This window comes from Peromyscus maniculatus, chromosome 4 (assembly GCF_049852395.1).
Source record: "Peromyscus maniculatus bairdii isolate BWxNUB_F1_BW_parent chromosome 4, HU_Pman_BW_mat_3.1, whole genome shotgun sequence".
Classification (NCBI taxonomy): domain Eukaryota; kingdom Metazoa; phylum Chordata; class Mammalia; order Rodentia; family Cricetidae; genus Peromyscus; species Peromyscus maniculatus.
In genome coordinates, this window is record NC_134855.1 from 85,420,830 (window position 1) to 85,442,739 (window position 21,910).

The 21,910-nt window shown below is 37.5% G+C and overlaps 2 protein-coding genes across 6 annotated transcripts in view; one reads left to right on the top strand and one right to left on the bottom strand.

Annotated features, from left to right (window-relative positions):
* Mettl15 (methyltransferase 15, mitochondrial 12S rRNA N4-cytidine) overlaps positions 1 to 19,661 on the bottom strand; it is a 170,457-nt gene extending 150,796 nt beyond the window's left edge. For 2 of the 5 annotated variants that reach the window (XR_013050632.1, XM_076570245.1), the window contains exons 1-3: positions 19,538 to 19,637; positions 17,096 to 17,283; positions 12,305 to 12,593 (exon numbers count right to left, since the gene is read on the bottom strand). Coding sequence is in view for 4 of the 5 variants with exons in the window: in XM_076570245.1 (XP_076426360.1) it covers positions 12,305 to 12,574 (270 nt within the window). In the remaining variant the exon portion in view is untranslated. Of the gene's footprint in view, positions 1 to 12,304; positions 12,594 to 17,095; positions 17,284 to 19,537 lie in introns of all 5 variants that reach the window. The other 3 variants (XM_015999240.3, XM_015999237.3, XM_042275883.2) reach the window with 3 other exon arrangements.
* Positions 19,583 to 21,910, top strand: part of Kif18a (kinesin family member 18A) — a 66,093-nt gene continuing 63,765 nt past the window's right edge. The window contains exon 1 of the mRNA XM_076570243.1: positions 19,583 to 19,797. The gene's annotated coding sequence lies outside the window, so the exon portion shown is untranslated. The remainder of the gene's footprint in view (positions 19,798 to 21,910) is intronic.

The window sequence follows — 21,910 nt, forward strand, 5'->3', positions numbered from 1 at the left end:
AAATCTTAAAGTCTCCATCACCTTTACACCACCAAATCTGCATCTAACTTTCCAACATGTGAATACTATCATAACGTATCAAAGGAGTAACTAAAAGTAGCACATATTCATCAATAGAGAAAATGGGTTAATTATATTTCTACTCAATCTACTTTTAATCTAAGTGCTGCATTATATATTATATATTATATTAATATATAAATATGAAAGCAAGGCTTATTCCTTGATTAAAACTGTAACATAAGTAAGGTCCCACATAGCATTCACCAGAAGCTTGCATGCAAGGAGGTCCTTCCTTCTTCCCTACTAGGTAGGAAATACAATTCACCAAGTGGGTAAGAAAAAATGTAATTAAGAAACCCCATTCAAACTCCAGTGAGTCCTCCTAGTCACTTAAATCAGACAAAATACAAGACAGGCTCTGAAAGGTGATGAGCTAATAGGATGAACATTAGCCCAAGGCAATAAAGGGAAAATTCATAAAACGAAATACACCAAAATCCAAATAGTAGATCAGAGATGAGCTACTTTCTATATAAGAAGGTGGCAAACTGAACTATCTGAACAATTTCATCAGTATGTGTTTATGTAGATAAATCTGCCAGGTTTAGTAATAATAACTGTAAATCTTCTTTCAAATAAATTAAGGTCATCTTACAGATACAGTTTTAGATAAAACATAAAAAAAAACATTACACAAGAAAGTAGTTGATTCAGCAAATTGGGATGAAATGGTAACAACAGCAAGGAAAAGGTTTATCATAAATATTGTAGAAACACTAATTAGTAAGGACAATATAAATACATTTTATTTTATCTGAGGTATTAACAAAACCATAGTGACACACAGCAAGCATTCTAGCTTGGGTCTCTTTCTTTTCTCATAAAGACACTAATGCTATCACTGATTCCATCTCATTCTAATTACCTCCAGAAGCACCAACTCCAAGCACTATTTAACATTTGAATAGGGAACTTGTCTGCCCTTGAATTCATAGCATGTGCCTCCAAACCATGCCTTTAAGTGAAAGTTCCTCAGGAGAAGTTTCAAATTTAGCAAAAGCTACTACTACATGTTGTTATTAAGATAAAAACCTAAAACATTTCTTTTATTTACATTAAGTTCTCAGTCTACATTTAAGTTATAAATTCCCTAGGGAGTGGGCCAGGGATCAGAATAAATTGGTATTTGAGTAGCATGCATGAGGCCATACCCTAAGTTGAGTCACCAGTACCACATAAACCTGGCATGGTAGCACACATCTGTGGTTCCAGCACTTGAGAGTTGGAAGCAGGAAGATCAGAAGTTCAAAGTTATCTCAGCTACATAATAAGTTCAAGAACAGCCTGGGTTATACAGTACTCTGTCTAAATAAGTATAATAAAGGCCCAATGGAGAAGCTGATTCACTTTAGTTCATAAAAGTAGTCAAGTATTTCATTTAATTTATTTACCTCGGTGTTTGGATAGGCCTCAGACTTTGTAAAAGTATGTGTTCTACTAGTTGTTCAGTAAGCTTTTACTGATCACTTTAATTTAGGAGAAAAAATAAAAACACACTTTTCTCCTAAAAGATAAAATGTTGGTTTCATATGAATAATTCAAAATATTAAAATATGCATATTACTTATTTAAAAGTGGGTGAGATAGAAGACCAAGTTTTAATTGCTTCATTATTTCTTCAACAAGCTAACAGTAAAATTGACCACAGAACTATGATAGATTGGCACACACAAAAAAAATAAAATAAAATCAAAGAAAAGAAGGTAACAGAAATTCATAAAGTAGCTTTCCCCCTCAAACTATTAATGTCGTTCCTTCGAATCATCCCTTTAAAATGCCCTGCCCCATCACACTTTTTATCTTCATTTCTAAACCTTATCTTCATTTCTAAACCTGTTACAGTACTGCATTAATTTTTATATAACTTTGCTTAAACAATTTCTCTTCCTAATTTGTCATTACAAATAAAAGGTCTCCTTACGAGAGATCAGTCTAGAGTTTAGACCTGAAAAACCCACGGAGTTGACCAGTGAATCAGGACTAGAATTCTCTGTGAGGGCTCTGAAAGCAAGAACACACCATGCTTCAAACAACTGTTCAGCCATTTTCTCACATGCTCGGTAGGTTGGTAAGCTCTTCTCAAGAGACATTGGGTCAAATTGGCTGTCTTAAGTGATTAAGGAACATGACACAGGCCCTGAAAATATTATGAGCTGACCATTAGAATTTAAGGACTAATACTCATAGTCGGGGGAAAAAGCACAGCGTGTAGTCAAACAGAAGTACTGACATCCAACTGCTATCATTTACTACTATACAGTTCTAAACCAACAGAAGCACAGGAAACGTAGCTCCCCTTTCTACAATTCATATAATAATTTTTACAAAATGCTTCTGCAATCAGTGCTAATGAAAAGCACAGACAGCTGGGCAGTGGTGGCGCACACCTTTAATCCCAGCACTCGGGAGGCAGAGCCAGGCGGATCTCTGTGAGTTCGAGGCCACCCTGGTCTACAGAGTGAGTTCCAGGAAAGGCACAAAGCTACACAGAGAAACCCTGTTTTGAAAAACCAAACAAACAAAAAAGCACAGACAATAATATGTGAATGTGCTTTGTAATAGTAACAACTTATATGATACTATACTATTATTAATAATAGTCTTAACAGCATATTTTGGCCTCAAGTGAATAATACTTCATCTTTATGAATATATTCAGTAACTACAGTTTATACTGTGAATTTAAAAAATGTATAAGAATTACTTTGCCTGGAAATTTAATAGATATATACAATATAAAAAACAAAGAAAAATAAATGCTTAAATTAGTATAATGTACTACAATGACTTTCCAAACATTGAAGACTAACTAAGACAAACAAACAGTTTTATGAATGAAAGACAAAATAAGTAGCTAGAAAACTGCATGTAAATACTTTCTGAAACAGCATTCGGCAAGCAAAACAAAAATCTTTAAATGCATGGCATTTGTTTTACCTAAAGGAGAAAGGCACTAACACTCAATCACAAAAGAAAAAAGACAAAGAGGGTCCAGAGAACATTACATGATGAGTCACCGTAGGCTCTGCAACTTTGTTCATTATAAAAAACCATTTTAAGTATGCTACTCAAAGCCTGGTAGTTTTGTTATGAGAAGGCAGTAGAAGAAAGTAAAGTAAAATGTTATGAAAACTCAAAAGGTCAAGGTCCACTTCCTACCACTCTTCACAAACACAATATGGAAATCACAAGAACGGGAGGAGAGGACCACTGCAGCTCGCCTCACGCATGAGCTATGATTAGACTATTGATCAGGGTCTAGTGCTGACCTAAATAGACAGTAACCAGTCTCCAGGATGACTCATGAATGTCTGAGGACAGAACAACCTCACTTGTTTCTTTCTTCTTTCCTATGGGCTTCCCATAGAAAACAGACTTCTATTTTCTTGGGAAATCTCTACTGAAACAGAATGGTCCTTAAATAATCGACTTATGTACATATATATGACTTTTAGAATAGAAGGATATCAGTTTTATAACTATTACCGTTTGTTCTGTTTGGACCACTGATTTTTAAACACATTTTTCAAGCCATTTTGTATTCATAGCAAAATTAAGAGGAAAGGACAGATTCTCTATCTTCATAATGTATAGCTACCCCCAATAGTAGCTGCACAGAATGGTACATTCATTACAACTGATGAATTTACATTGTTATATATTTATCACACAACAAACACAGGTTACATTAGGATTACCTAATGTTATCTGATTGGTTCCTATATGGAATAACATGAACTTGAGTTTCTTCTCTTCATTACCTCATAATTACTTTTAGCACTGAAAAATATTACATTATCTAGATGTAGCACAGTATACTGAATATCTTATTAATGGATATTCTGTTCCTTATAATTTTGGGTAGTTATGGATAAAGCAGATATAAATACCGTTGTGCCGATTTCTATGTGACCTTGTTCTTATTCTTTGGGGAAAATACCAATAAGAGTGACCACTAAATTGTATATCAAGAGTACAATTATCTTTGTAAATTTCCAAAGCACTGGAGTCCCTGATACTCTACATCCTGTCAGCAGTTACTACTTCAAATGCAGGGATGCAGTGGTATTTCACTACTGTTTTATTCAGCTTTTCTTCGATGACATATGGTGTGGGACTACCTGTTCACAGGCTTATTTATCATCTGTTTTCTCTGATGAGATGTACATTGAGGTCTTAGGCTGTTCTCTTACTGAGTTTTGAGGATGTGTTGTATGTTTTGGAGAGCAGACTTTTAGCATAGGTATCTTCTGCAAATACTTTCTCCCAGTATGTCACATGTTATTACATTTCCTGGCAGTGTATTTCATGGAGGAGAGATTATAATTTTAATTAAGTCCAAATGACCAATTCTTTTTGTCATTGCCCATGCCTTTGGTGTTGTATCTAAAATAACTGTTAAATCCAATGTAAACAGTTTCATCACTCATTGATATTTAAGGATATCAAATACTTTTGTTTACATTAACTGGTAAAGAAAAAATATTGTAAAACCACATAACTGATTATATAAACTCTAAATAAGCTATAATTTTAATGTTTTTTTAATTATTCCTTTTCTGTGACAGATATTCATAGTTGTCAACCTGACTACATCTGGATTAACTAAAATCCAAATATAAAGGGCACTCCAATGAGGGATTGTAGTTGGATGTTTCTTGGGTCCTGCCAAGCCCCCACAGTCTCATGGCCCACTTATAAAATAATCACTCAAAAGCTTATATTTATTATAAATGTTTGGCCACTAGCTCAGGCTTATTACTGACTAGCTCTTATACTTAAATTAAACCATAATTCTTATCTATGTTTAGCCACATGGCTTGGCACCTTTCCTCAGTTCTGCCTTGTTATCTTGCTTCCTCTGTGTCTGTCTGGCAACTCCTCACTCAGTCCTTCCTCTTTCCAGAATTCTCCCTCTCTGCTTATCCCGCCTATACTTCCTGCCTGGCTACTGACCAAAGAGTATTTTATTTATCAACCAATCAGAGCAACACACATTCACAGCATACAGAATGACATTCCACAGCAAGGAATTTTTTTTTCTTCTTAATTTGAAGTAGGAAGATCCACTTCTAATCTGGATCTTGAGGCAAGAAGACAGATCTTTAATCTGGACCACACCTCCTTTCTGGAAGCCTATCTAAGGACATGAAAGAAGAAGGGTTTTGTTCTTAGCCTGCTTGTCCTTGCCTTGCTAGCAAGTCCATTCCTTCACTGGCATTAGAGCCTACTTCTTCAGGATTACAGCATATATGAAGACCAGCTGAGACATCCAGTCTAGTGGACTGAGCAACTACTAGATTCTTGGACTTCCTGTTCATAGCTAGCTGTTGTTGGATTAGCTGGTTTACAGCCTGTAAGTCATTCTGATAACCCCCCTTTCTAAATATAGAGATTCCTTCTGTAAATTCTGTTACTCAGAGGACCCTGACTAATGTATTTTCCCTTATATTAAAATTCTTTATCCTGGGGATATATGATCAACACCAACTTTTCATACATAGACCAATGATGTTTACAGATGTGCCCACTGATAAAACAGTAGTAACACAGTTGGTGGGGTTAATCAAACACTCTATAAATTGGTCTTGAAACCTGTTCTAGAGAGGATTAGTCATGTCTGGTACTATAGAAATGTTCAAAATCCAGGGCTAGGAAAGTCATACTCAAAGAGGAAAACCTATGGACCCTGTTTTTGTAATGTGTCATGTCATTTAATTGCCTCCTAAATACACTGTGTTTATATCCAAAGATCTGTGCTGTTCCAGCATTGTTAAAGAAGCTTCTTATTGCAGTGAGTATTGGTTAATTCAAAGATGCATTACTATGCAGTGTGTTCCACCTATATGGAACATCTGCAGCAACATCCCCTACTCAAGACTCAGGTACTTTAAAGAAGAATGAGCTGGAAGACCATAAAAGCTGGTGGATGAGAGGAATGATGTGAAATGCTATCCTGGAAAAGTACATGGCTACTGTATACATGAACTCCCAGCAGCAAAGGTTATCTACTAAACATCAAGCCAGTTCAAAATTCTAACATGGAATGCAGAGAGGCTCCCAGGCCCCAATCCTAGCTGAGGAGCTGTTGACAGTAGAAAGCTGTTGAGAAAGGGAGAGTCACATATCCCACTGAATGGCCCCATGCTCATATACATACATAGCAGCACTAAATGGACTTAGTGAACAAATAAATAAACATTTATAAAAGGAGGTCAAAAGCCGGGCGGTGGTGGCGCACGCCTTTAATCCCAGCACTCAGGAGGCAGAGCCAGGCGGATCTCTGTGAGTTCGAGGCCAGCCTGGACTACCAAGTGAGTCCCAGGAAAGGCACAAAGCTACACAGAGAAACCCTGTCTCGAAAAACCAAAAAAAAAAAAAAAAAAAAAAAAAGGAGGTCAAAAAGGTGGACAAAGATGAGAGCAAGGTCCTGGAGAGAATTGAAGTGGGGAAGTAAATGCTAGGTATGATCAAGATTCATTGTATACACATATGAAATTTTCAAAAAATAAATTAAATTATAAAAAAAAAATACTAACACCATGGCCATAGCCCAGCAACTCACTTAACTATAAACATATATATACATTTATATATAGGTAGGTCGATAGTTACATAATAGATATAAATAAATAAAATCTGAAGATTACCAAAAATTATTCTGCATCAGATTTTCAATTCTGATAATCAAAATAAACTTCTAATAAACATTATAAATATTATAATAAATTACTATTAGTAGATACATTAAATAAATAAATATAATTTTACGCATTAGAAAAATGTAGAAATTTTAAAGAAAAACCAATTTGTCTCCAATTATCATATAAAACCAATTCTTCATTGTTTATGAAATGGAAAACCATCATAAATTATCTTAAGATCAACATATACAGACTTTAAAAATGACATTGTAGTAAGCAGTTGCACAATATTTCTAAGTATCATTGTTAATTCAATATTCTAAAAATTAAATAAAAGCTCTGAGAGAAGCCATAAGATGCCAAACCAAATTAAGACTACTAGAGTAAGCAAGGACTTCTAAGTTCCTAATAACCTCTAATTTGCTATCCTATCATCAAGCAGGTAAGATAATACTATTTACAGATTTCAGATAATAAAAAATTGATCGATGTAGCCTAGAATAATACATTTCTGAAACAGGAAAAATATTTTTAGGTAACTAGTATATCCTTATAAAAAGTAGTGGTGTTCACCTAGAAAGTATCAGGCACTGGGATTAATTTCCAGAATCAAATAAATGAATAGACAAAACTTAAGCAGTAGATACCACTTAAGCAGTAGAAGACAAGCAGTTCTTTTTCTTAAAATTCACACTATTAAATATATTCATTATATTTTGCAAAAATAGTCACAATTCTGAACAAATTTCTAAACTCAATAGCTTCTTTAGGTTATAACCTTTTAAACATTAAATAAAAAGAAGTAACTGTAACATTCCCTAGACTGTTGTGGGATATTTGTACAACATGTGAAGATGTATTTGCTGTGATTGGTGTAATAAAAAGCTGAACAGCCAGTAGCTAGGCAGGAGGTATAGGCAAGCAAGATTTCCAGAAAGAGAAAAGAAGAGGAGGAGGAATCTAGGTGCAAAGGAGACACCAGGAGACATGGAAAGCAAACAGGAGGTGCAAGATGGAAGAGGGGTAACGCCAAGTGATAGAACGTAGATTAATATAAATGGGTTAATTTAAGTTATAACAGCTAGATAGAAACAAGTCTAAGTTATAGGCCAAGCTTTCATAATTAATAAGTCTCCATTTGGGAACTGATTGGAGGGACAGAGAAAGACTTGTTACATTAGACTTTAAAACAAGGTGTTTTTGTAAGTTCCTGTTATGATCAAAAGTTTCATCTCTAAATTCACTATTGAAGGAGATGTGGAAAAAATAATTAAGTGGGTGCAAGGTACAAGTGAATGTATGACTCATAGTTCACAAAGTAAAATGATTTGGGGAAAGGCACCGGAAGGAGAGGAGCAAATAATGGATTCTGGATGAAATGAAGACCTTTCGTGTCCAAGGACTGTCACCAGTTCTTTATTACTTGAGGATTAAGGGAACAGTGAATAAAGCTGCCTGCCAGACAGCTGAAAAGGTAAAAATAACATTATCTCTATGTATGCCTCACTTGAAAATATTCAGAAATAACATTCGTAAAATTAAGCTTTCCATTAAAGGTTCCTGGAGTATCAAACTGAAATCAGAACAACGAAAATGTCAAAATAAACTAGGATTAGATTTTTCCCAAGAACCTGAACAGAATGAAACAACAGTGTGGGTCAAGTTGTAAATCACCTACGTTTGTTCCACTTGGTTTCAGAAAAAAGCACATATGGTAAAGATTTACTAGGGGAGGCAATAGGGTTTCTTTTTGTTTCTTTTTCTACTATATGGGTAAGTACAAAAAAAAATGTTATTACTCACAGGAGAGATAAGCAAATTGACAAAATGTGCTTTCATTGTTGAGGTGCAGAAATCAATTCGAAGCCACTCACACACAGTCCCCACGTTATTGTGGTGATATTGTGTCCCCAATATATTGTGCACCCTAATAAACTTATCTGGGATTAGAGAACAGAACAGCCACTAGATAGACATAGAGGCCAGAAAATGGTGGCACACACGCCTTTAATCCTATCACTTGGGAGGCTGAGATCCATCTGGATCTCTGTGAGTTCAAGGCCACACTGAAAACAGCCAGGCATAGTGACACACACCTTTAATCCCAAGAAGTAAAGGCAGGAAGCAGAAAGGTATGTAAGGCGTGAGGAACAGGAACTAGAGGTCTTTAAGCTTTTAGGCTTTTAGCAGCAGTTCAGCTGAGATTTCATTCAGGTGAGGATTCAGAGGCTTCCAGTTTAAGGAAACAGGATTGGCTGAGAAGTTGGTGAGGTGAGGTTAGCTGTGGCTTGTTCTGCTTCTCTGGTCTTTCAGCATTCACCCCAATACCTGGCTCTGGGTTTTTTTTTTTTTTTTTTTTTTTTTTTTGGTTTTTCGAGACAGGGTTTCTCTGTGTAGCTTTGTGCCTTTTCCTGGAACTCACTTGGTAGCCCAGGCTGGCCTTGAACTCACAGAGATCCGCCTGGCTCTGCCTCCTGAGTGCTGGGATTAAAGGCGTGTGCCACCACCGCCCGGCTGGGTTTTTTATTAATAAGACCTTTTAAGATTCATCTTACACCTTATACTTTTGCTTGTGTGTATGTGTGCATAAAACACAACATACATATTTTAATATTTTATGTATTTTTAGAATTACTTCCCAGCCCTTTAGGTAAGATGATAAGTTGCACTTTAGCATGGGTTTTGTTATTTTTCCATTATCAGTCTGTATGGGCTGATGAAGTTTTCTGCAACACTAAATTTCACCCTTTGTGAATGTATTTAAATCTACATTTACATCTATTTAGAGTTCCTACTACCTAACAGCATTCATCAAAGGCCTTACACACATGAACTCTTTTAAAAAGGCCAGATAAATTTTGTTAATTGTTATATATTGCCTGGAGTGAGGTAAAAAAATACTTTCATGATAAAACAAATATAACCCCTGTCACTGGTAGGTGAGCAACATCCAATTTGTCTAGTTTACTTGATCCCACTTAAAGAAATCTCTAGAAAAATAAAGTAAATAATGCAAGGATTCTGTTTGCGCATGTTTTGTCCAAGCGAGACATAATTCTAGGATCTTTGCTCTTAACCACAAATCAACATGTCCCCATATACTGGAAGAGGCAATGTGTGATTTTCTTCCCATTTGATTACCGTTATTACTGAAACAGGGTCTCACTATGTAGACCTGGCTAGCCACAAACTCACAGAGATCTACCTGATTCTACCTCCCAAATGCTGGAATTAAAGGAATAAGCCAGTAGGCCCAGCCTTACGAGTGCTTTTAAAATAAAAGGACTAATTTGATAGATATAGATAGATAGATAGATAGATAGATTGATAGATTCAGTAATGAAGATAAGAGATAATATTTCTGAAGTCAATACATAAAAGACATTATCAATATTATAAACTGACAATTGAAATGATTTTACTATGACAGGAATTTTTATCTTTAATCAATTTACAAAATTATCAGGTTATACCTTTTTCTCTTTGAATATTATATGTGTAAGATTTATGTAATCTCCCTATATATTTTTAATATATTTCATACAAAATTTCAGTTAATCCTGCCTACAAAACTGTTAGTAAGATAGGGATGACAGTTAATTTCATGAATATAATCAGGTCAAAGTGTGCAAAATGTCATTAAACATTAGTCTAGAAATTCCTATGAAGGTGGTTTTAGAAAAATAGTAATATTTGAATTGACAGGCTCTAAGCAAAGCAAATTACCTTCCATAATATGGACAGAAAAAAACCCTTAATAGAACAGTGATTCTACTAAATATGAAATACTGCAGTTCTATTGTACTCAAGCAGTTTCTTCCCTAGGTCTCCAGCCTGTCAACCATGCCTGTAGATAAAGTACTCTATAATTTGTACATGTCAATTCTTGAATATCTCTGTCTCTCTTCCACCCTTCCTCCTTGTCTCTGTCCCTCTCCCCTTAGCACTCTCCCTCCTACCCCCTCCCCTCCCCTACTCCACAAGCACATGCATCCACAAAGACATACATACATCAGTCTTCACTGATCTGCCATTTCACTTTCTATAATTTCAGTTACACAGAAAACTTTTTCCAGATGTCAGGATTATTAAGTTTTAAACTCACCAACCATTAATTAGAATGATGAAAATCTCATGGCAGCCTACTCTTCTCATCCCATCTAAGACACAATTTATCTTTCTGTCCAGTGTATCCATATTATATATGCTACCTGTTGATTTTTTATCATCTACTTTCATTATCTATGCTGCTTATAATTAAGAAAACATTGATGTACTAAATAATGGCTTCTAAATTTAAGTATTGTGATACTGGCAATTCAGACATGCCAAAGGAAAGTCAAAACTTAAGTGAAGGCTGGGGATTTAGCTCAGTGGTAGGCCCTGGGTTCGATCATCAGCTCAAAAAAAAAAGTTAAGTGAAGGGATAAAAAATCATGACTTAATAAGGAAAGACAAAACATGACTGCTGAAGTTGCTAAAATCTATAGTAAGAATTATTAGATACAGATATACACACATACTATATATACATATATAGACAGAAATTATATATAGAAATATATATATATATATATATATATATATGTCTTATACAAAGAGTCTCGAACACATCCTCTGTAAAATGATGGCATTATTGCACATACACATACACACACACACACACACACACACACACACACACACATACACATACACACACACACACAAAATTGGTTTGGAATCTCTGGAGATTTCTGAATAACACAGATGTATACTGGAAATACAGAGTGAAGAAACTAGGAACAGGGATTCAGATACTGATTTTTGTCTCTAATTACTCCTAAAAAGATTATAAAATTCTCAAGAAACTGTTCTGGAATTGAGTTTTCATACTCGACCTCTCATCAAGTGTATCATTCTGACAGCTGTGATTTGGTAACACTAATCAACTCAGGTAAATAATTTCTCACATTCTAAACTGCCAATCACTAAAGCATTCTGTCTATTGGTATATACATAAGAGAACTGAAATCATACAGCCATACAAAATCTTGTGCACAAATATTCATAAAACTTGCATCCATGATAACCACAAAATAGTAAATAACATAAACAGATCCAAAGACAAATGGCTAAACAAAACATATTATTTCTCCCATACCATGGAGAAACCTTCAGTAAAAAGGAATAAAGTACGGTTGTGGTTGTAGCTCAGTGAGAAAGCACTGACTAATGTGTGCGACACTCTGGATTTGATGCCTAAAATCACATACATGCACACATACATATGGATAAAAATAAAAAAGCACATGCTACAACGTGGGTTAATCTTTAAAACATACTAAGTAAAAGAATGTAAACATAAATCACACTTTAAGCAAATCCAAAATGACATAAAATAGCTTAGTGGTTTTCAAGGTCCAGACAAAAGCAAGTAAGAGAACAACCGCCAATGGATATATGAAGCTTATCCATGTCCTAAAAAGCTCCCAACCTAAATGATAGTCGTAACTTCACAAGCATATCAATACACTAAAGAACACCCAGTTATATATTTTTAAACAGTGAATTGCAACTCAATAAAAAGTTAAAATGATTTTAAAAAGTCAACTCACCTGCCCTTTTTGTGGTGTCAAGCAGTGAACAACTTCATCCACCATTACTGGAATATGTAATTTAGCCATGGCTTCCGAATCTTTCTCTGCAGATCTGTGTACCTCCCTAGTGCCACACAGAGCTGTCTCTCCCAGGGATTCACATTCAGTATGCATTGCTGCCGTAGTGTGCATTGCTTGGGGACAGACACCCAAATTAAACGCACCAGACTCCACCCAGCAGTAAAACAGTCCTTTGTGAGTTCTACAAAAATACGAATATCGAAGCATTCTGTGTAGATCAACAAATCTAGAAGAGAAAGTTAAAAATATGATGATTTGGGGCTTCTAATCTTTTTTATGTGTATTGATGTTTTCTATGCTTGTATGTTTGTGTGATGATGTCAGATTGCCTGGATCAGGAGTTATAGACAGTTTTGAGCTGCCATGTGGGTGCTGGAAATTGAACCCTGGTCCTCTGGAAGAGCAGACAGTGCTCTTAACTGCTGAGCTATCTCTCTAGCCCAGTTTCTAATTTTTTTTTAAGATACAATACTTAGGAGAAAGCTCATTAACATGAAATGTTTCATACAAAAATAAAAAAATTTAAACCTCATCATCTAAACAAGTAAAGGTGGCTCACTTCCTTACATGAAACAAGAAACCTAAGTGAACGCACAAACATAATTTAAATATAATTTCTCACTGGGCCTGATGACTACATCTACAATTCCAGAACTCAAGCAAAAGGAATGTCTGAGGAGGACAACTGGAACTGCAAAACAACTTAATTAACTAATTGATTAATTAAATACAATTTTTGTGGTGGCTTTATGAACTCTAAAATCATCCATTTTTAACCCTCATCAATACGAAAATTAGTAACTCATTTTCTGTAATATATTTATTAATCTAATTAGCTCTAAAGAGTAGAATCAAAAACTTTAAAATATTTATTTAAAAATTAAACTGGGGGGAGGGCTGGAGAGATGGCTCAGAGGTTATGAGCACTGGCTGTTCTTCCAGAGGTCCTGAGTTCAATTCCCAGCACCCACATGGTGGCTCACAACCATCTGTAATGAGATCTGGCTCCCTCTTCTGGCCTGCAGGGATACACACAAACAACACTGTATACATAATAAATAAATAAATCTAAAAGAAAAAAAATTAAACTTGGTCTATGGCCAGAGCACCCAGGGCTCACTCAATCTTGTCTAAAAAGTAAGCTAGAGCACGAAAGAGAATATAAATATTTTATTTTAGGTTTGGTTGATCCTTTATTTCATGCTCTATTTATTGTTCTCATGGTGCTAAATTAACATATTCAACTGAGCTTTGAGAAGACTGGGAGTGTAAAAGAGTAAACACGGACACCAGACAAGAAAACGTGGTCACTTTGTGAAAACCTTGCAGACTGCCAAGAGTTGCAGACTAGATGTGCAGCACAGCCTGCACCTCTGCAGCACACGCTGAATTAAGCTACAAGTTCACACTCAGCTGGGCACATTTGAGCAGCCATTTCTTTTTCCCCCTACTGTCCTGAAGATCAAACCCAGCTTACTCAGACCACACAAACAACCAAACCCTGAGATACATTTTCATTCCTTTTTTCTGAGATAGGTCTTGATATGGAACCCAGGATAATCTCAAACTTCCTATCTGCTTTGGCCTCCCAAATACTGCAATTAAAGCTACATGCCATGACACCTTAGTAGACTTGGGAATTTCATAGCTACCATTTTGGGTTGGTTTGTCTGGGGTGAGTGAGTGTGGTGTGTGTGTGTGTGTGTGTGTGTGTGTGTGTGTGTGTGTGTGTGTGTGTGTTGCTTCCTGGCTGGTGTTAGATACTAAACCCAGTGCCCGTGTACATTAAGCTCACTCTCTACTTCTAGACTACATCCCAGATCCCCATTTAGCCCTGCAACCTAAAACCAAGCAAATAGATAACATAACCAGTGAGTTTCTCAAACTTTCTCATCTTCTTCTGCAATTTGAAGTTCTTCTAATGCAGAAGGGGAAAAGGATACTTACATCAACATATTAACAGGGAAAAAAATGAAAGCATTGGTGTTTCACCCAATTAGTTTCAAACAATGCTTGTAATACTTCCATAGTAAATACCCAGTCGGCACTTCTCTTCCTTCCTCATGGATTAAGAATTACTTAAGAATAAGTCCTATGGCCGGGCGGTGGTGGCGCACGCCTTTAATCCCAGCACTCGGGAGGCAGAGGCAGGCGGATCTCTGTGAGTTCGAGGCCAGCCTGGGCTACCAAGTGAGTTCCAGGAAAGGCGCAAAGCTACACAAGAGAAACCCTGTCTCGAAAAACAAAAACAAAAACAAAAAAAACAAACAAACAAAAAAAAAAAGAATAAGTCCTATGATTCCATATCCACAAAAATCAAATGAATGATAAGTGCTTAACAAGTGTTTCAGTGGAGGGGAGGAGAACACACAGACCAGGAGATACATTCCAGACTTCACAATATAAATGTTTTTATCAGTCTGGTATGATTGTACCCACTAATTCACATTTTCAAATTACTTGAAGAAACAAATCCCATATAGATGTCTCCTTTTCCTTTCGCAATAGAAAGTAAAATAATTCAAATGTATTGACTAAAACAAAATGCAATACAAATGTATGTACATACACTATATAGATAGAGCATCAATAAGATGTTAAAAGATAACACATTAAATTTGCTTGAGAAATAATCCACTGAATTATGTGCCAATGAGAAATAGTGAAAAAATAAAGGTGACAGAGACTAGAAATAAAACTCTAAAGTGAATTTCTAGACCTTAAGCATCGACAAATTAACCAAATTGTTAATTATTCTTTAAGTTCTCCAGATAACTTAAAAAAAAAAACAAGCACAACTACCCTTTAATTTAATGTATCTATTTTTTTTTTTTCAAAATAATAGCAAATTTTTATTCAGCACTAAGTACCAACAATTCTAAGCAAAATCCATGTTCTACCTCACGCAATCTTTATCATAATTCTTGGAGTTCAGGGTAATTATTCCTATGTTACACACTGAAGAAACTAAACTGCTTGCCACAGAGCCAGAGCCATAACTGTAACTATAACACAATGGTCTATCTTCAGAGCCTGAGATCTTTATCTTCCATGCTAGAAACATAACCCAGTGGAACTATTTTAATGTATACCTTTAATTTGATGGTACACTACATGGACTATGTATATGTGTATATGCAGTATCTCACAAATTCTATTTTTAAAGGGAACTATCTTGGCTTTGCTCTACTTGGAAGTAACAGTGTTGTTAGATCACCAATAAAAGGCACTCAATGCATTAAGCAAAAGAATGAAATCTGGAATAATTAAAAACCTATACTCTATGTCCTGACAGTTTTAATAACTTATTTTATCTTTGAGGATACACATGAATGCAGGCACCACTAGAGGCCAGAGGCATTGTATGGCTCAAAGCTGGAGTTACAGGCTGTGGTGAGCAGAATGATGTGAGGGCTGAGAACTGAACTAAGGTCTTCCAGGGTACACACACTTAATCACTGAGCCATATCCCCGGCCCCACGTCCAGATCATGACTTCTTTTTTTAAAGGAAGCATGTTGCCAACAAAAAACAAAAAACTCAAAAGAGCCCGGCGATGGTGGTGTAGGCCTTTAATCCCAGCACTCGGGAGGCAGAGGCAGGCAGATCTCTGTGAGTTCGAGGCAGGCCAGCGAAGGCTACAAAGTGAGTTCCAAGAAAGGCACCAAAGCTACACAGAGAAACCCTGTCTGGGGGGGGGGGGGGGGACGACACGGACACCTCAAAATGTGTGAGTAAAGCAAATAAAAATAGATGCACAGAGAAACCCTGTCTCGAAAAACCAAAAAAAAAAAAATGTGAAATTGTTTGCACTGGCATTTTATTCTTTGTTGTACTCAAATTTTATGCATTCATTCAACTATGTTCAAGGTAAAGCCTAATTATGTTTGTTTTTGTGACAGGGTTTCCCGTTGTAGCCCTAGAACTCGCTCTGTACACCAGGTTGGCCTGGAACTCAGAGATCTGCCTACCTCTGCCTCCCAAATGCTGGGATTAAAGGCGTGCACCACCACCGCCCAGCTCGAACATTTTTATTTTAATGAACTAAATGGCTCCATACAACTAAACATGGAGAAGGGATTGCAGATAAAGGATTATTCGTAGTCTTTGTGGTCTTTAGATTATTTGTAGTATCACACTGTTGGGATAGTGCCCTAAAAATTATGGAGTGCAAACTGCAAAGGGAATTCTGTCTTTGTAGCCCAGTCTCCTACCAGAGAAACCAGATCCCTCTGCAACCTCGTAAGATTGTTAAATTTACTGCCAGTCAGTAAACCTGGCCTCTAAAGTAGCCTGCAATGTATTGCAGGTAAACCTTTTAACTTTTCCACACGGGCAATGTTCCCTTAAGCTGTGGAGACCACAAAACTGGCCAGGTTACTCTTTTAATTGTGGGAATACAAACTCGGACTGCTAACCGTTACTATCATTAATCTGCCCTACAGGAAAATATTACAAATGTAATTCTAATGCTAGAAACAGGACCTGCAGGCTGGCGGGACCTTAGAGAAAAGTGGAAAAGAGAGGATTCCAGTCCGTCCAGGGCAATCTTCAAAGGGAGCATTGGGAACGCTGGGAATCTTCAAAGTCAGGCTGACAAGTAGACCGGGGGAAGTTGGGGGAGGGGACTCTACTTCCTTTGCAGGGTGGGGATCCGCTCCCCACAACCCCTACACCGAGAAAACACCGTCACCAACCCCGAACTAGCCACTCACAACCTTCCCCTCACCTGAGGAAAGTAGAGTCCTCAGTCAGCGTCTAAGATGGGCCAGCCGCGACGCTAAGAAGCAGAAGAACCTGAACTTGCATGCACCTAGGTCGGGGGTGGGGGAAACTTGTAAGAACGGACTGATGGGCTCAAGTCCGTCTGAGCAACTGAGGTCTGTCCGCCTTCCGTTCCGCTGCTCCCAGCACCTGCTGTGAGAGGGTGTTGTGGGTCAAAGGTTTCCAAAAGACTCCCTAGGAAAATAAGATCTCACCATTGCCAAGTTTAAATACACCTTTAACGGTTTAAAAACAAAATGATTTAATGTTCGACGCAAGTTTAAACTTAACTTTCACTTTTCTCTTCGGTCGACTATAAAAGCACATTAATTTTGTAATGGCTCCATACAACGTCCAATTTCTAAATTGGACCAAAGATGAAAATTTCAACTTTCTTAGCTCTGTACGTTTGGAAATTTTGTTTTTCCGTCTTTCATTTTGGTAGAAAGCATGAGGTTCTCTCGTCCTGTTATTACTTCTGCCAAACTCATGAGTTGCCAACTGCACGACAATGGCATTGATTCTATTGCCAAAACCTCTCTGTTTTAATCAAATGTAGGATTCCTCAAGAGTATAGATTTCATAATTGGAAAACTATAAAGCAAGTGCAATGCGGAGCTGAAATTAAATGTATAGTATTTGGGCTAGGTAGAAGCCTATACAGTGTGGATGTAAAAAAACAAAAACTGATATATGAAATTTATGCATCTTATTCATTTACCAAGATAATTTTACAAGATGGCAAGATAAACATATTTTCAAATTAGATTAAAATATCATTTTATAGTCACTTGACATAGAAAGTATTTTTTAAAAAAAAAAAACAAATGGCTGAATTTTGAATTCATTTTCCAAGACAAATACTTTCTTATAGAGATTTTTCTAAAACTTCAGTTTTCTCAAAATAAAATCAAAACAACATGTCTACATCTTACTGACTGTTTTGAGAATGAAGTGAAATAGTATGTAAGGAGTTAATAATATGCCTGGGACACCAAAGTTCAAGTACTATATAGTTAGGGGATATTTAAAATAAAATGAACTCTTCTCAATTTTATTGCCAAACCCAGTGCAACACAAATGATGTCATTAGTTGGTACATTTAATTCAACCAGAAATAAGTAGTCACTGTATTGTTGGACTATCTAGGGCTCAGAAAAATTCACAGAACATGCATGATATAAAGTTTGCAATGCAACTGGGCAGTGGTGGCACACACCTTTAATCCCAGCACTCGGGAGGCAGAGCCAGGCGGATCTCTGTGAGTTCGAGGCCAGCCTACAGAGTGAGTTCCAGGAAAGGCACAAAGCTACACAGAGAAACCCTGTCTCAAAAAACAAAAAAACAAAAAAAAAAAAGTTTGCAATGCTCCTGATTTTCTTCAATAGAAATAGGAACTGTCCATGATCTGTGAGCTTTCAACACAAAATTCCAATACTACCCTGCATATCTTGGTATGGTGGCCCAAGCCTTTAACCCCAGCACTTGGGAGGCAGAGACAGGCAGATCTCTGTGAGTTCTTTATCTACATAGCAAGTTCCAGGCCAGCCAACGCTACCTAGCAAGAGCCTGTCTCAAAATATAAAATCGATGGATGGATGGATGAATGGATGGATAGAGCAATACACTGAAACATCCATAATTTTACAGTGATATTCAATCAACTGGAATCTAAACTCCAGGAGGGCAGGGATGTTGACTTCATTGTGTACTAATGTGTTCCTAAAATCTGCAAGTAATAATTGCTAAATAAATGGATAGTCATATAAACAACAGCAATGAAACTAAGATCAGAATACTAAATTTATCTGAAGGGCTGAGGATGTCAACTCACTGATAGAAGGCTTTCCTAGCCAACAATACAAATATAAAGTATTCTGCCAAATGAAAAATGAGTTATCTTAGGAAAAATATTTCCCATGTTCCCATGCATTTTTCTTCCTAAAGTATACATTCAGAAATAGTGCAATCTGAAACAATAATCACCTGGTTGAATAATGTACTAAGCCAGTATCATTAAGGGATTTTATTATGTCCTGTCATCCTTGGAGCACGTAAAAAGCCGCCAAATACCAAATATTTTCAGTCAGTCCTAACGGGAACAGGCCGGGAAGCCCTGACAAGGAGACTTGCGACCTGGAGCCACAAGACTTGAACTTAAAATTAATTCAGGTAGAGGCCCCATACCTTCCAGAGCATGAAACCTAACCTTTGGAAGCCTGAGTAATCAGAAAGGGAAAAAGAACAAAATAACTCAAACCCTTAAACACGCCCACAGACCCCGCCTTTCCCCCCCACGAGAAACACCCTACCCAAGGCCAGAAAGCACCACACCCAAGGTCTGCGACCACACTAAGGATCCCAGGTGACTGCTTCCCACTTGCACCTCCGCCCTAGCTCCGCCCACCTCAGCCAGGGCTCCCGGAAACGACCGCGCGCGCGTTGCCACGGCGACGCCCAGCAAAGCAGCTTCCCCCTCCAGCCTGTGAGGCCCAGCCTCTGGCGCCAAACTACGAGACGCCGGGGCAACGTCCGGCGTGGTGACGTCACCAGAACGGCAGCCAATGGCAAGGGCAGCTGAGCCATCTGGCTTGGGTTTGAATTTGTGGCTGCACTTGGAGCGCCTGGAAGCCGACTCTGCCAAGTGGCCGCGGACGCTTCTTCTAGGTGAGTGAGGTGGGCGCCTTGCCTGGGGACGCGCGGGTGGACTCTCAGCCGCCGGAGGGGAGGATCCGGCGTCAGCGGCCAGGTCTGCGGAGAAAGTAGCTTTAGGCGGGAAGTGCGGGACTAGGGTCCCCTTGGTGCTGCGGCTGGGAGGACCCCGAGCTGCTGTCTGAGGGTTCGGCCCCCACCCCCGTTCCCAACTCCGAGGTCCCGGGCTTCGCCTTTGAGCACAGAGAGGAAGCAGGCCCCTTTAAAGGGTAGCTGGCCCCTTTCCCGGCCTCGGACTAAGGGCTCTGACAGTCCAGCCTCTTGGAGTGTGTTGGTTCCTTCCGGATTCCAAATTCGGAGTATCCTCCCTGAGATGGACACGTGAGTGTGCGACTCCTGTGTTTTTACTGTCAAGCGAGGAGCTTTTGTGCCGAGAGGCTCTCTGGTCAGTCTGGAGCACAGTTGTAGCATCGGGCAAGACCGGGCCTGACTGCCCACCTGTACGGCTGGAGATCACAAAGAAAGATGAAAGTGCCTGGAGACAGCAAGAAGCAGCCCCACATTCTGCTGTTTTTGCCACCCTTCCTAGAGGAGCTCTTTGGCCTTGCCCTTACAAAGAAGCCAAGGCTTGCTCATTATAACATGAAAAGGGATTAGTGGACTAGAACTAATATTCTTCGTGTTGTCATTCCACCTCGCCCAGGTCCCACCTTGGGTTTTGGGGAATTTTCTTTAAATTTGGTGTTAGGGAATATGAATTCCACGGAGATCATAAACAGTACTTGCTATTAAATTCAGTATCTTGTAAGAACTATTTAAGTAGACAAAAATAATTTGCCATGAGAGGTATTCTCATTATTGAACCAGTACAGGTATGTAAGGTTTTTCATTTTAAAGAGCATCTTGTCCCACTATAGTTATACCTCAAATCAATAAAGACACAATTAAGTGGCCTTATGCTGTTAATGCTATGAAAAGCAATAGAAAAAAAAAAAACATAGCCCACTATCAGCGCTGATCTTCCCTCCGTGGCAACTTGTCATTCTGCCCTGATGTTTGTTAGTGAAATCAGTGGCTTTAACGCTAAAGTTAATGTACAGAAAGGTTTAAGCTGGATAGGAACTTTAAATGAGGGGGGTTTCCTCTTCTAAATAGTGTTGAGTCAGGATTTTCTTCTTGAGCTTGACAGAATTCTATGTCATTCTACTACTGTATCCCTGTTTGGAAGCAGTCTTTTCTGTTTCTTAGTCACGGCATTTGGATTTGGACCTGGGTCCACTTTCCGTCTCATTAGTAAAAACATTTGGAAAAACTACTAAGTTCCTATGTTGTAAACAAAACTTGCATGATTATTATGATGGTTGAATGACATGAATATGAAATGTTTGCTATAATTGTTGGCAGAGAGTAGCTCATGTTATCATCCCTATTGCTAGTTATCACCATAATGACCTAATCCAAGTATTTATATCATATTTGTTAAGAATAGTTACTGTGTGATATTAGAAGATTTTAAAAAATCAACAGTTACATTTCATAATTCACTCCTGCTTTAGTAAATGAAATTCTCCTGCTAAGCCCTGGGGTTTCCAGGAAAGCACAACAGAAGAATAAAGCAGTATTTACTACTTAGTGAGGAGTGAGGAAATATGTAAATACTAATCCAAATACACAAACTAACTTACAATTCACAGTATCTAACAGCACAGCATGAGGGATGCATAACAATAGATTATTAATTTATTGCTGCAGTCATTACATAATATATGTATAATAAAATATCTTGAAAGTATAATCCTTAAGACAAGCTAAGTGTCTTTAAATTTTTTAAAAGCAAGTATATAATTTAATTTTTATGAGAAAACTTGTCAGGGCCTGTCCATGAGTAAAGCACCTTTTGGCTTCTATGTAATTTATATAGGTTTATGAATTTGATTATTGATGATATATTTGAGAATTGTAGAGGTATAAAACAGCAATCCCATTTGCTATCACCTCAGCATTTTTTTTCTCGTTTCTCTTAACATACAGAATAATTGTACAATTTTGGAACAAGAAAGGCTCTTAAATGCCATCTAGTCTAATCCTGAGTTTAAATATTACCATCTATCACCTCTTCATTATTCTC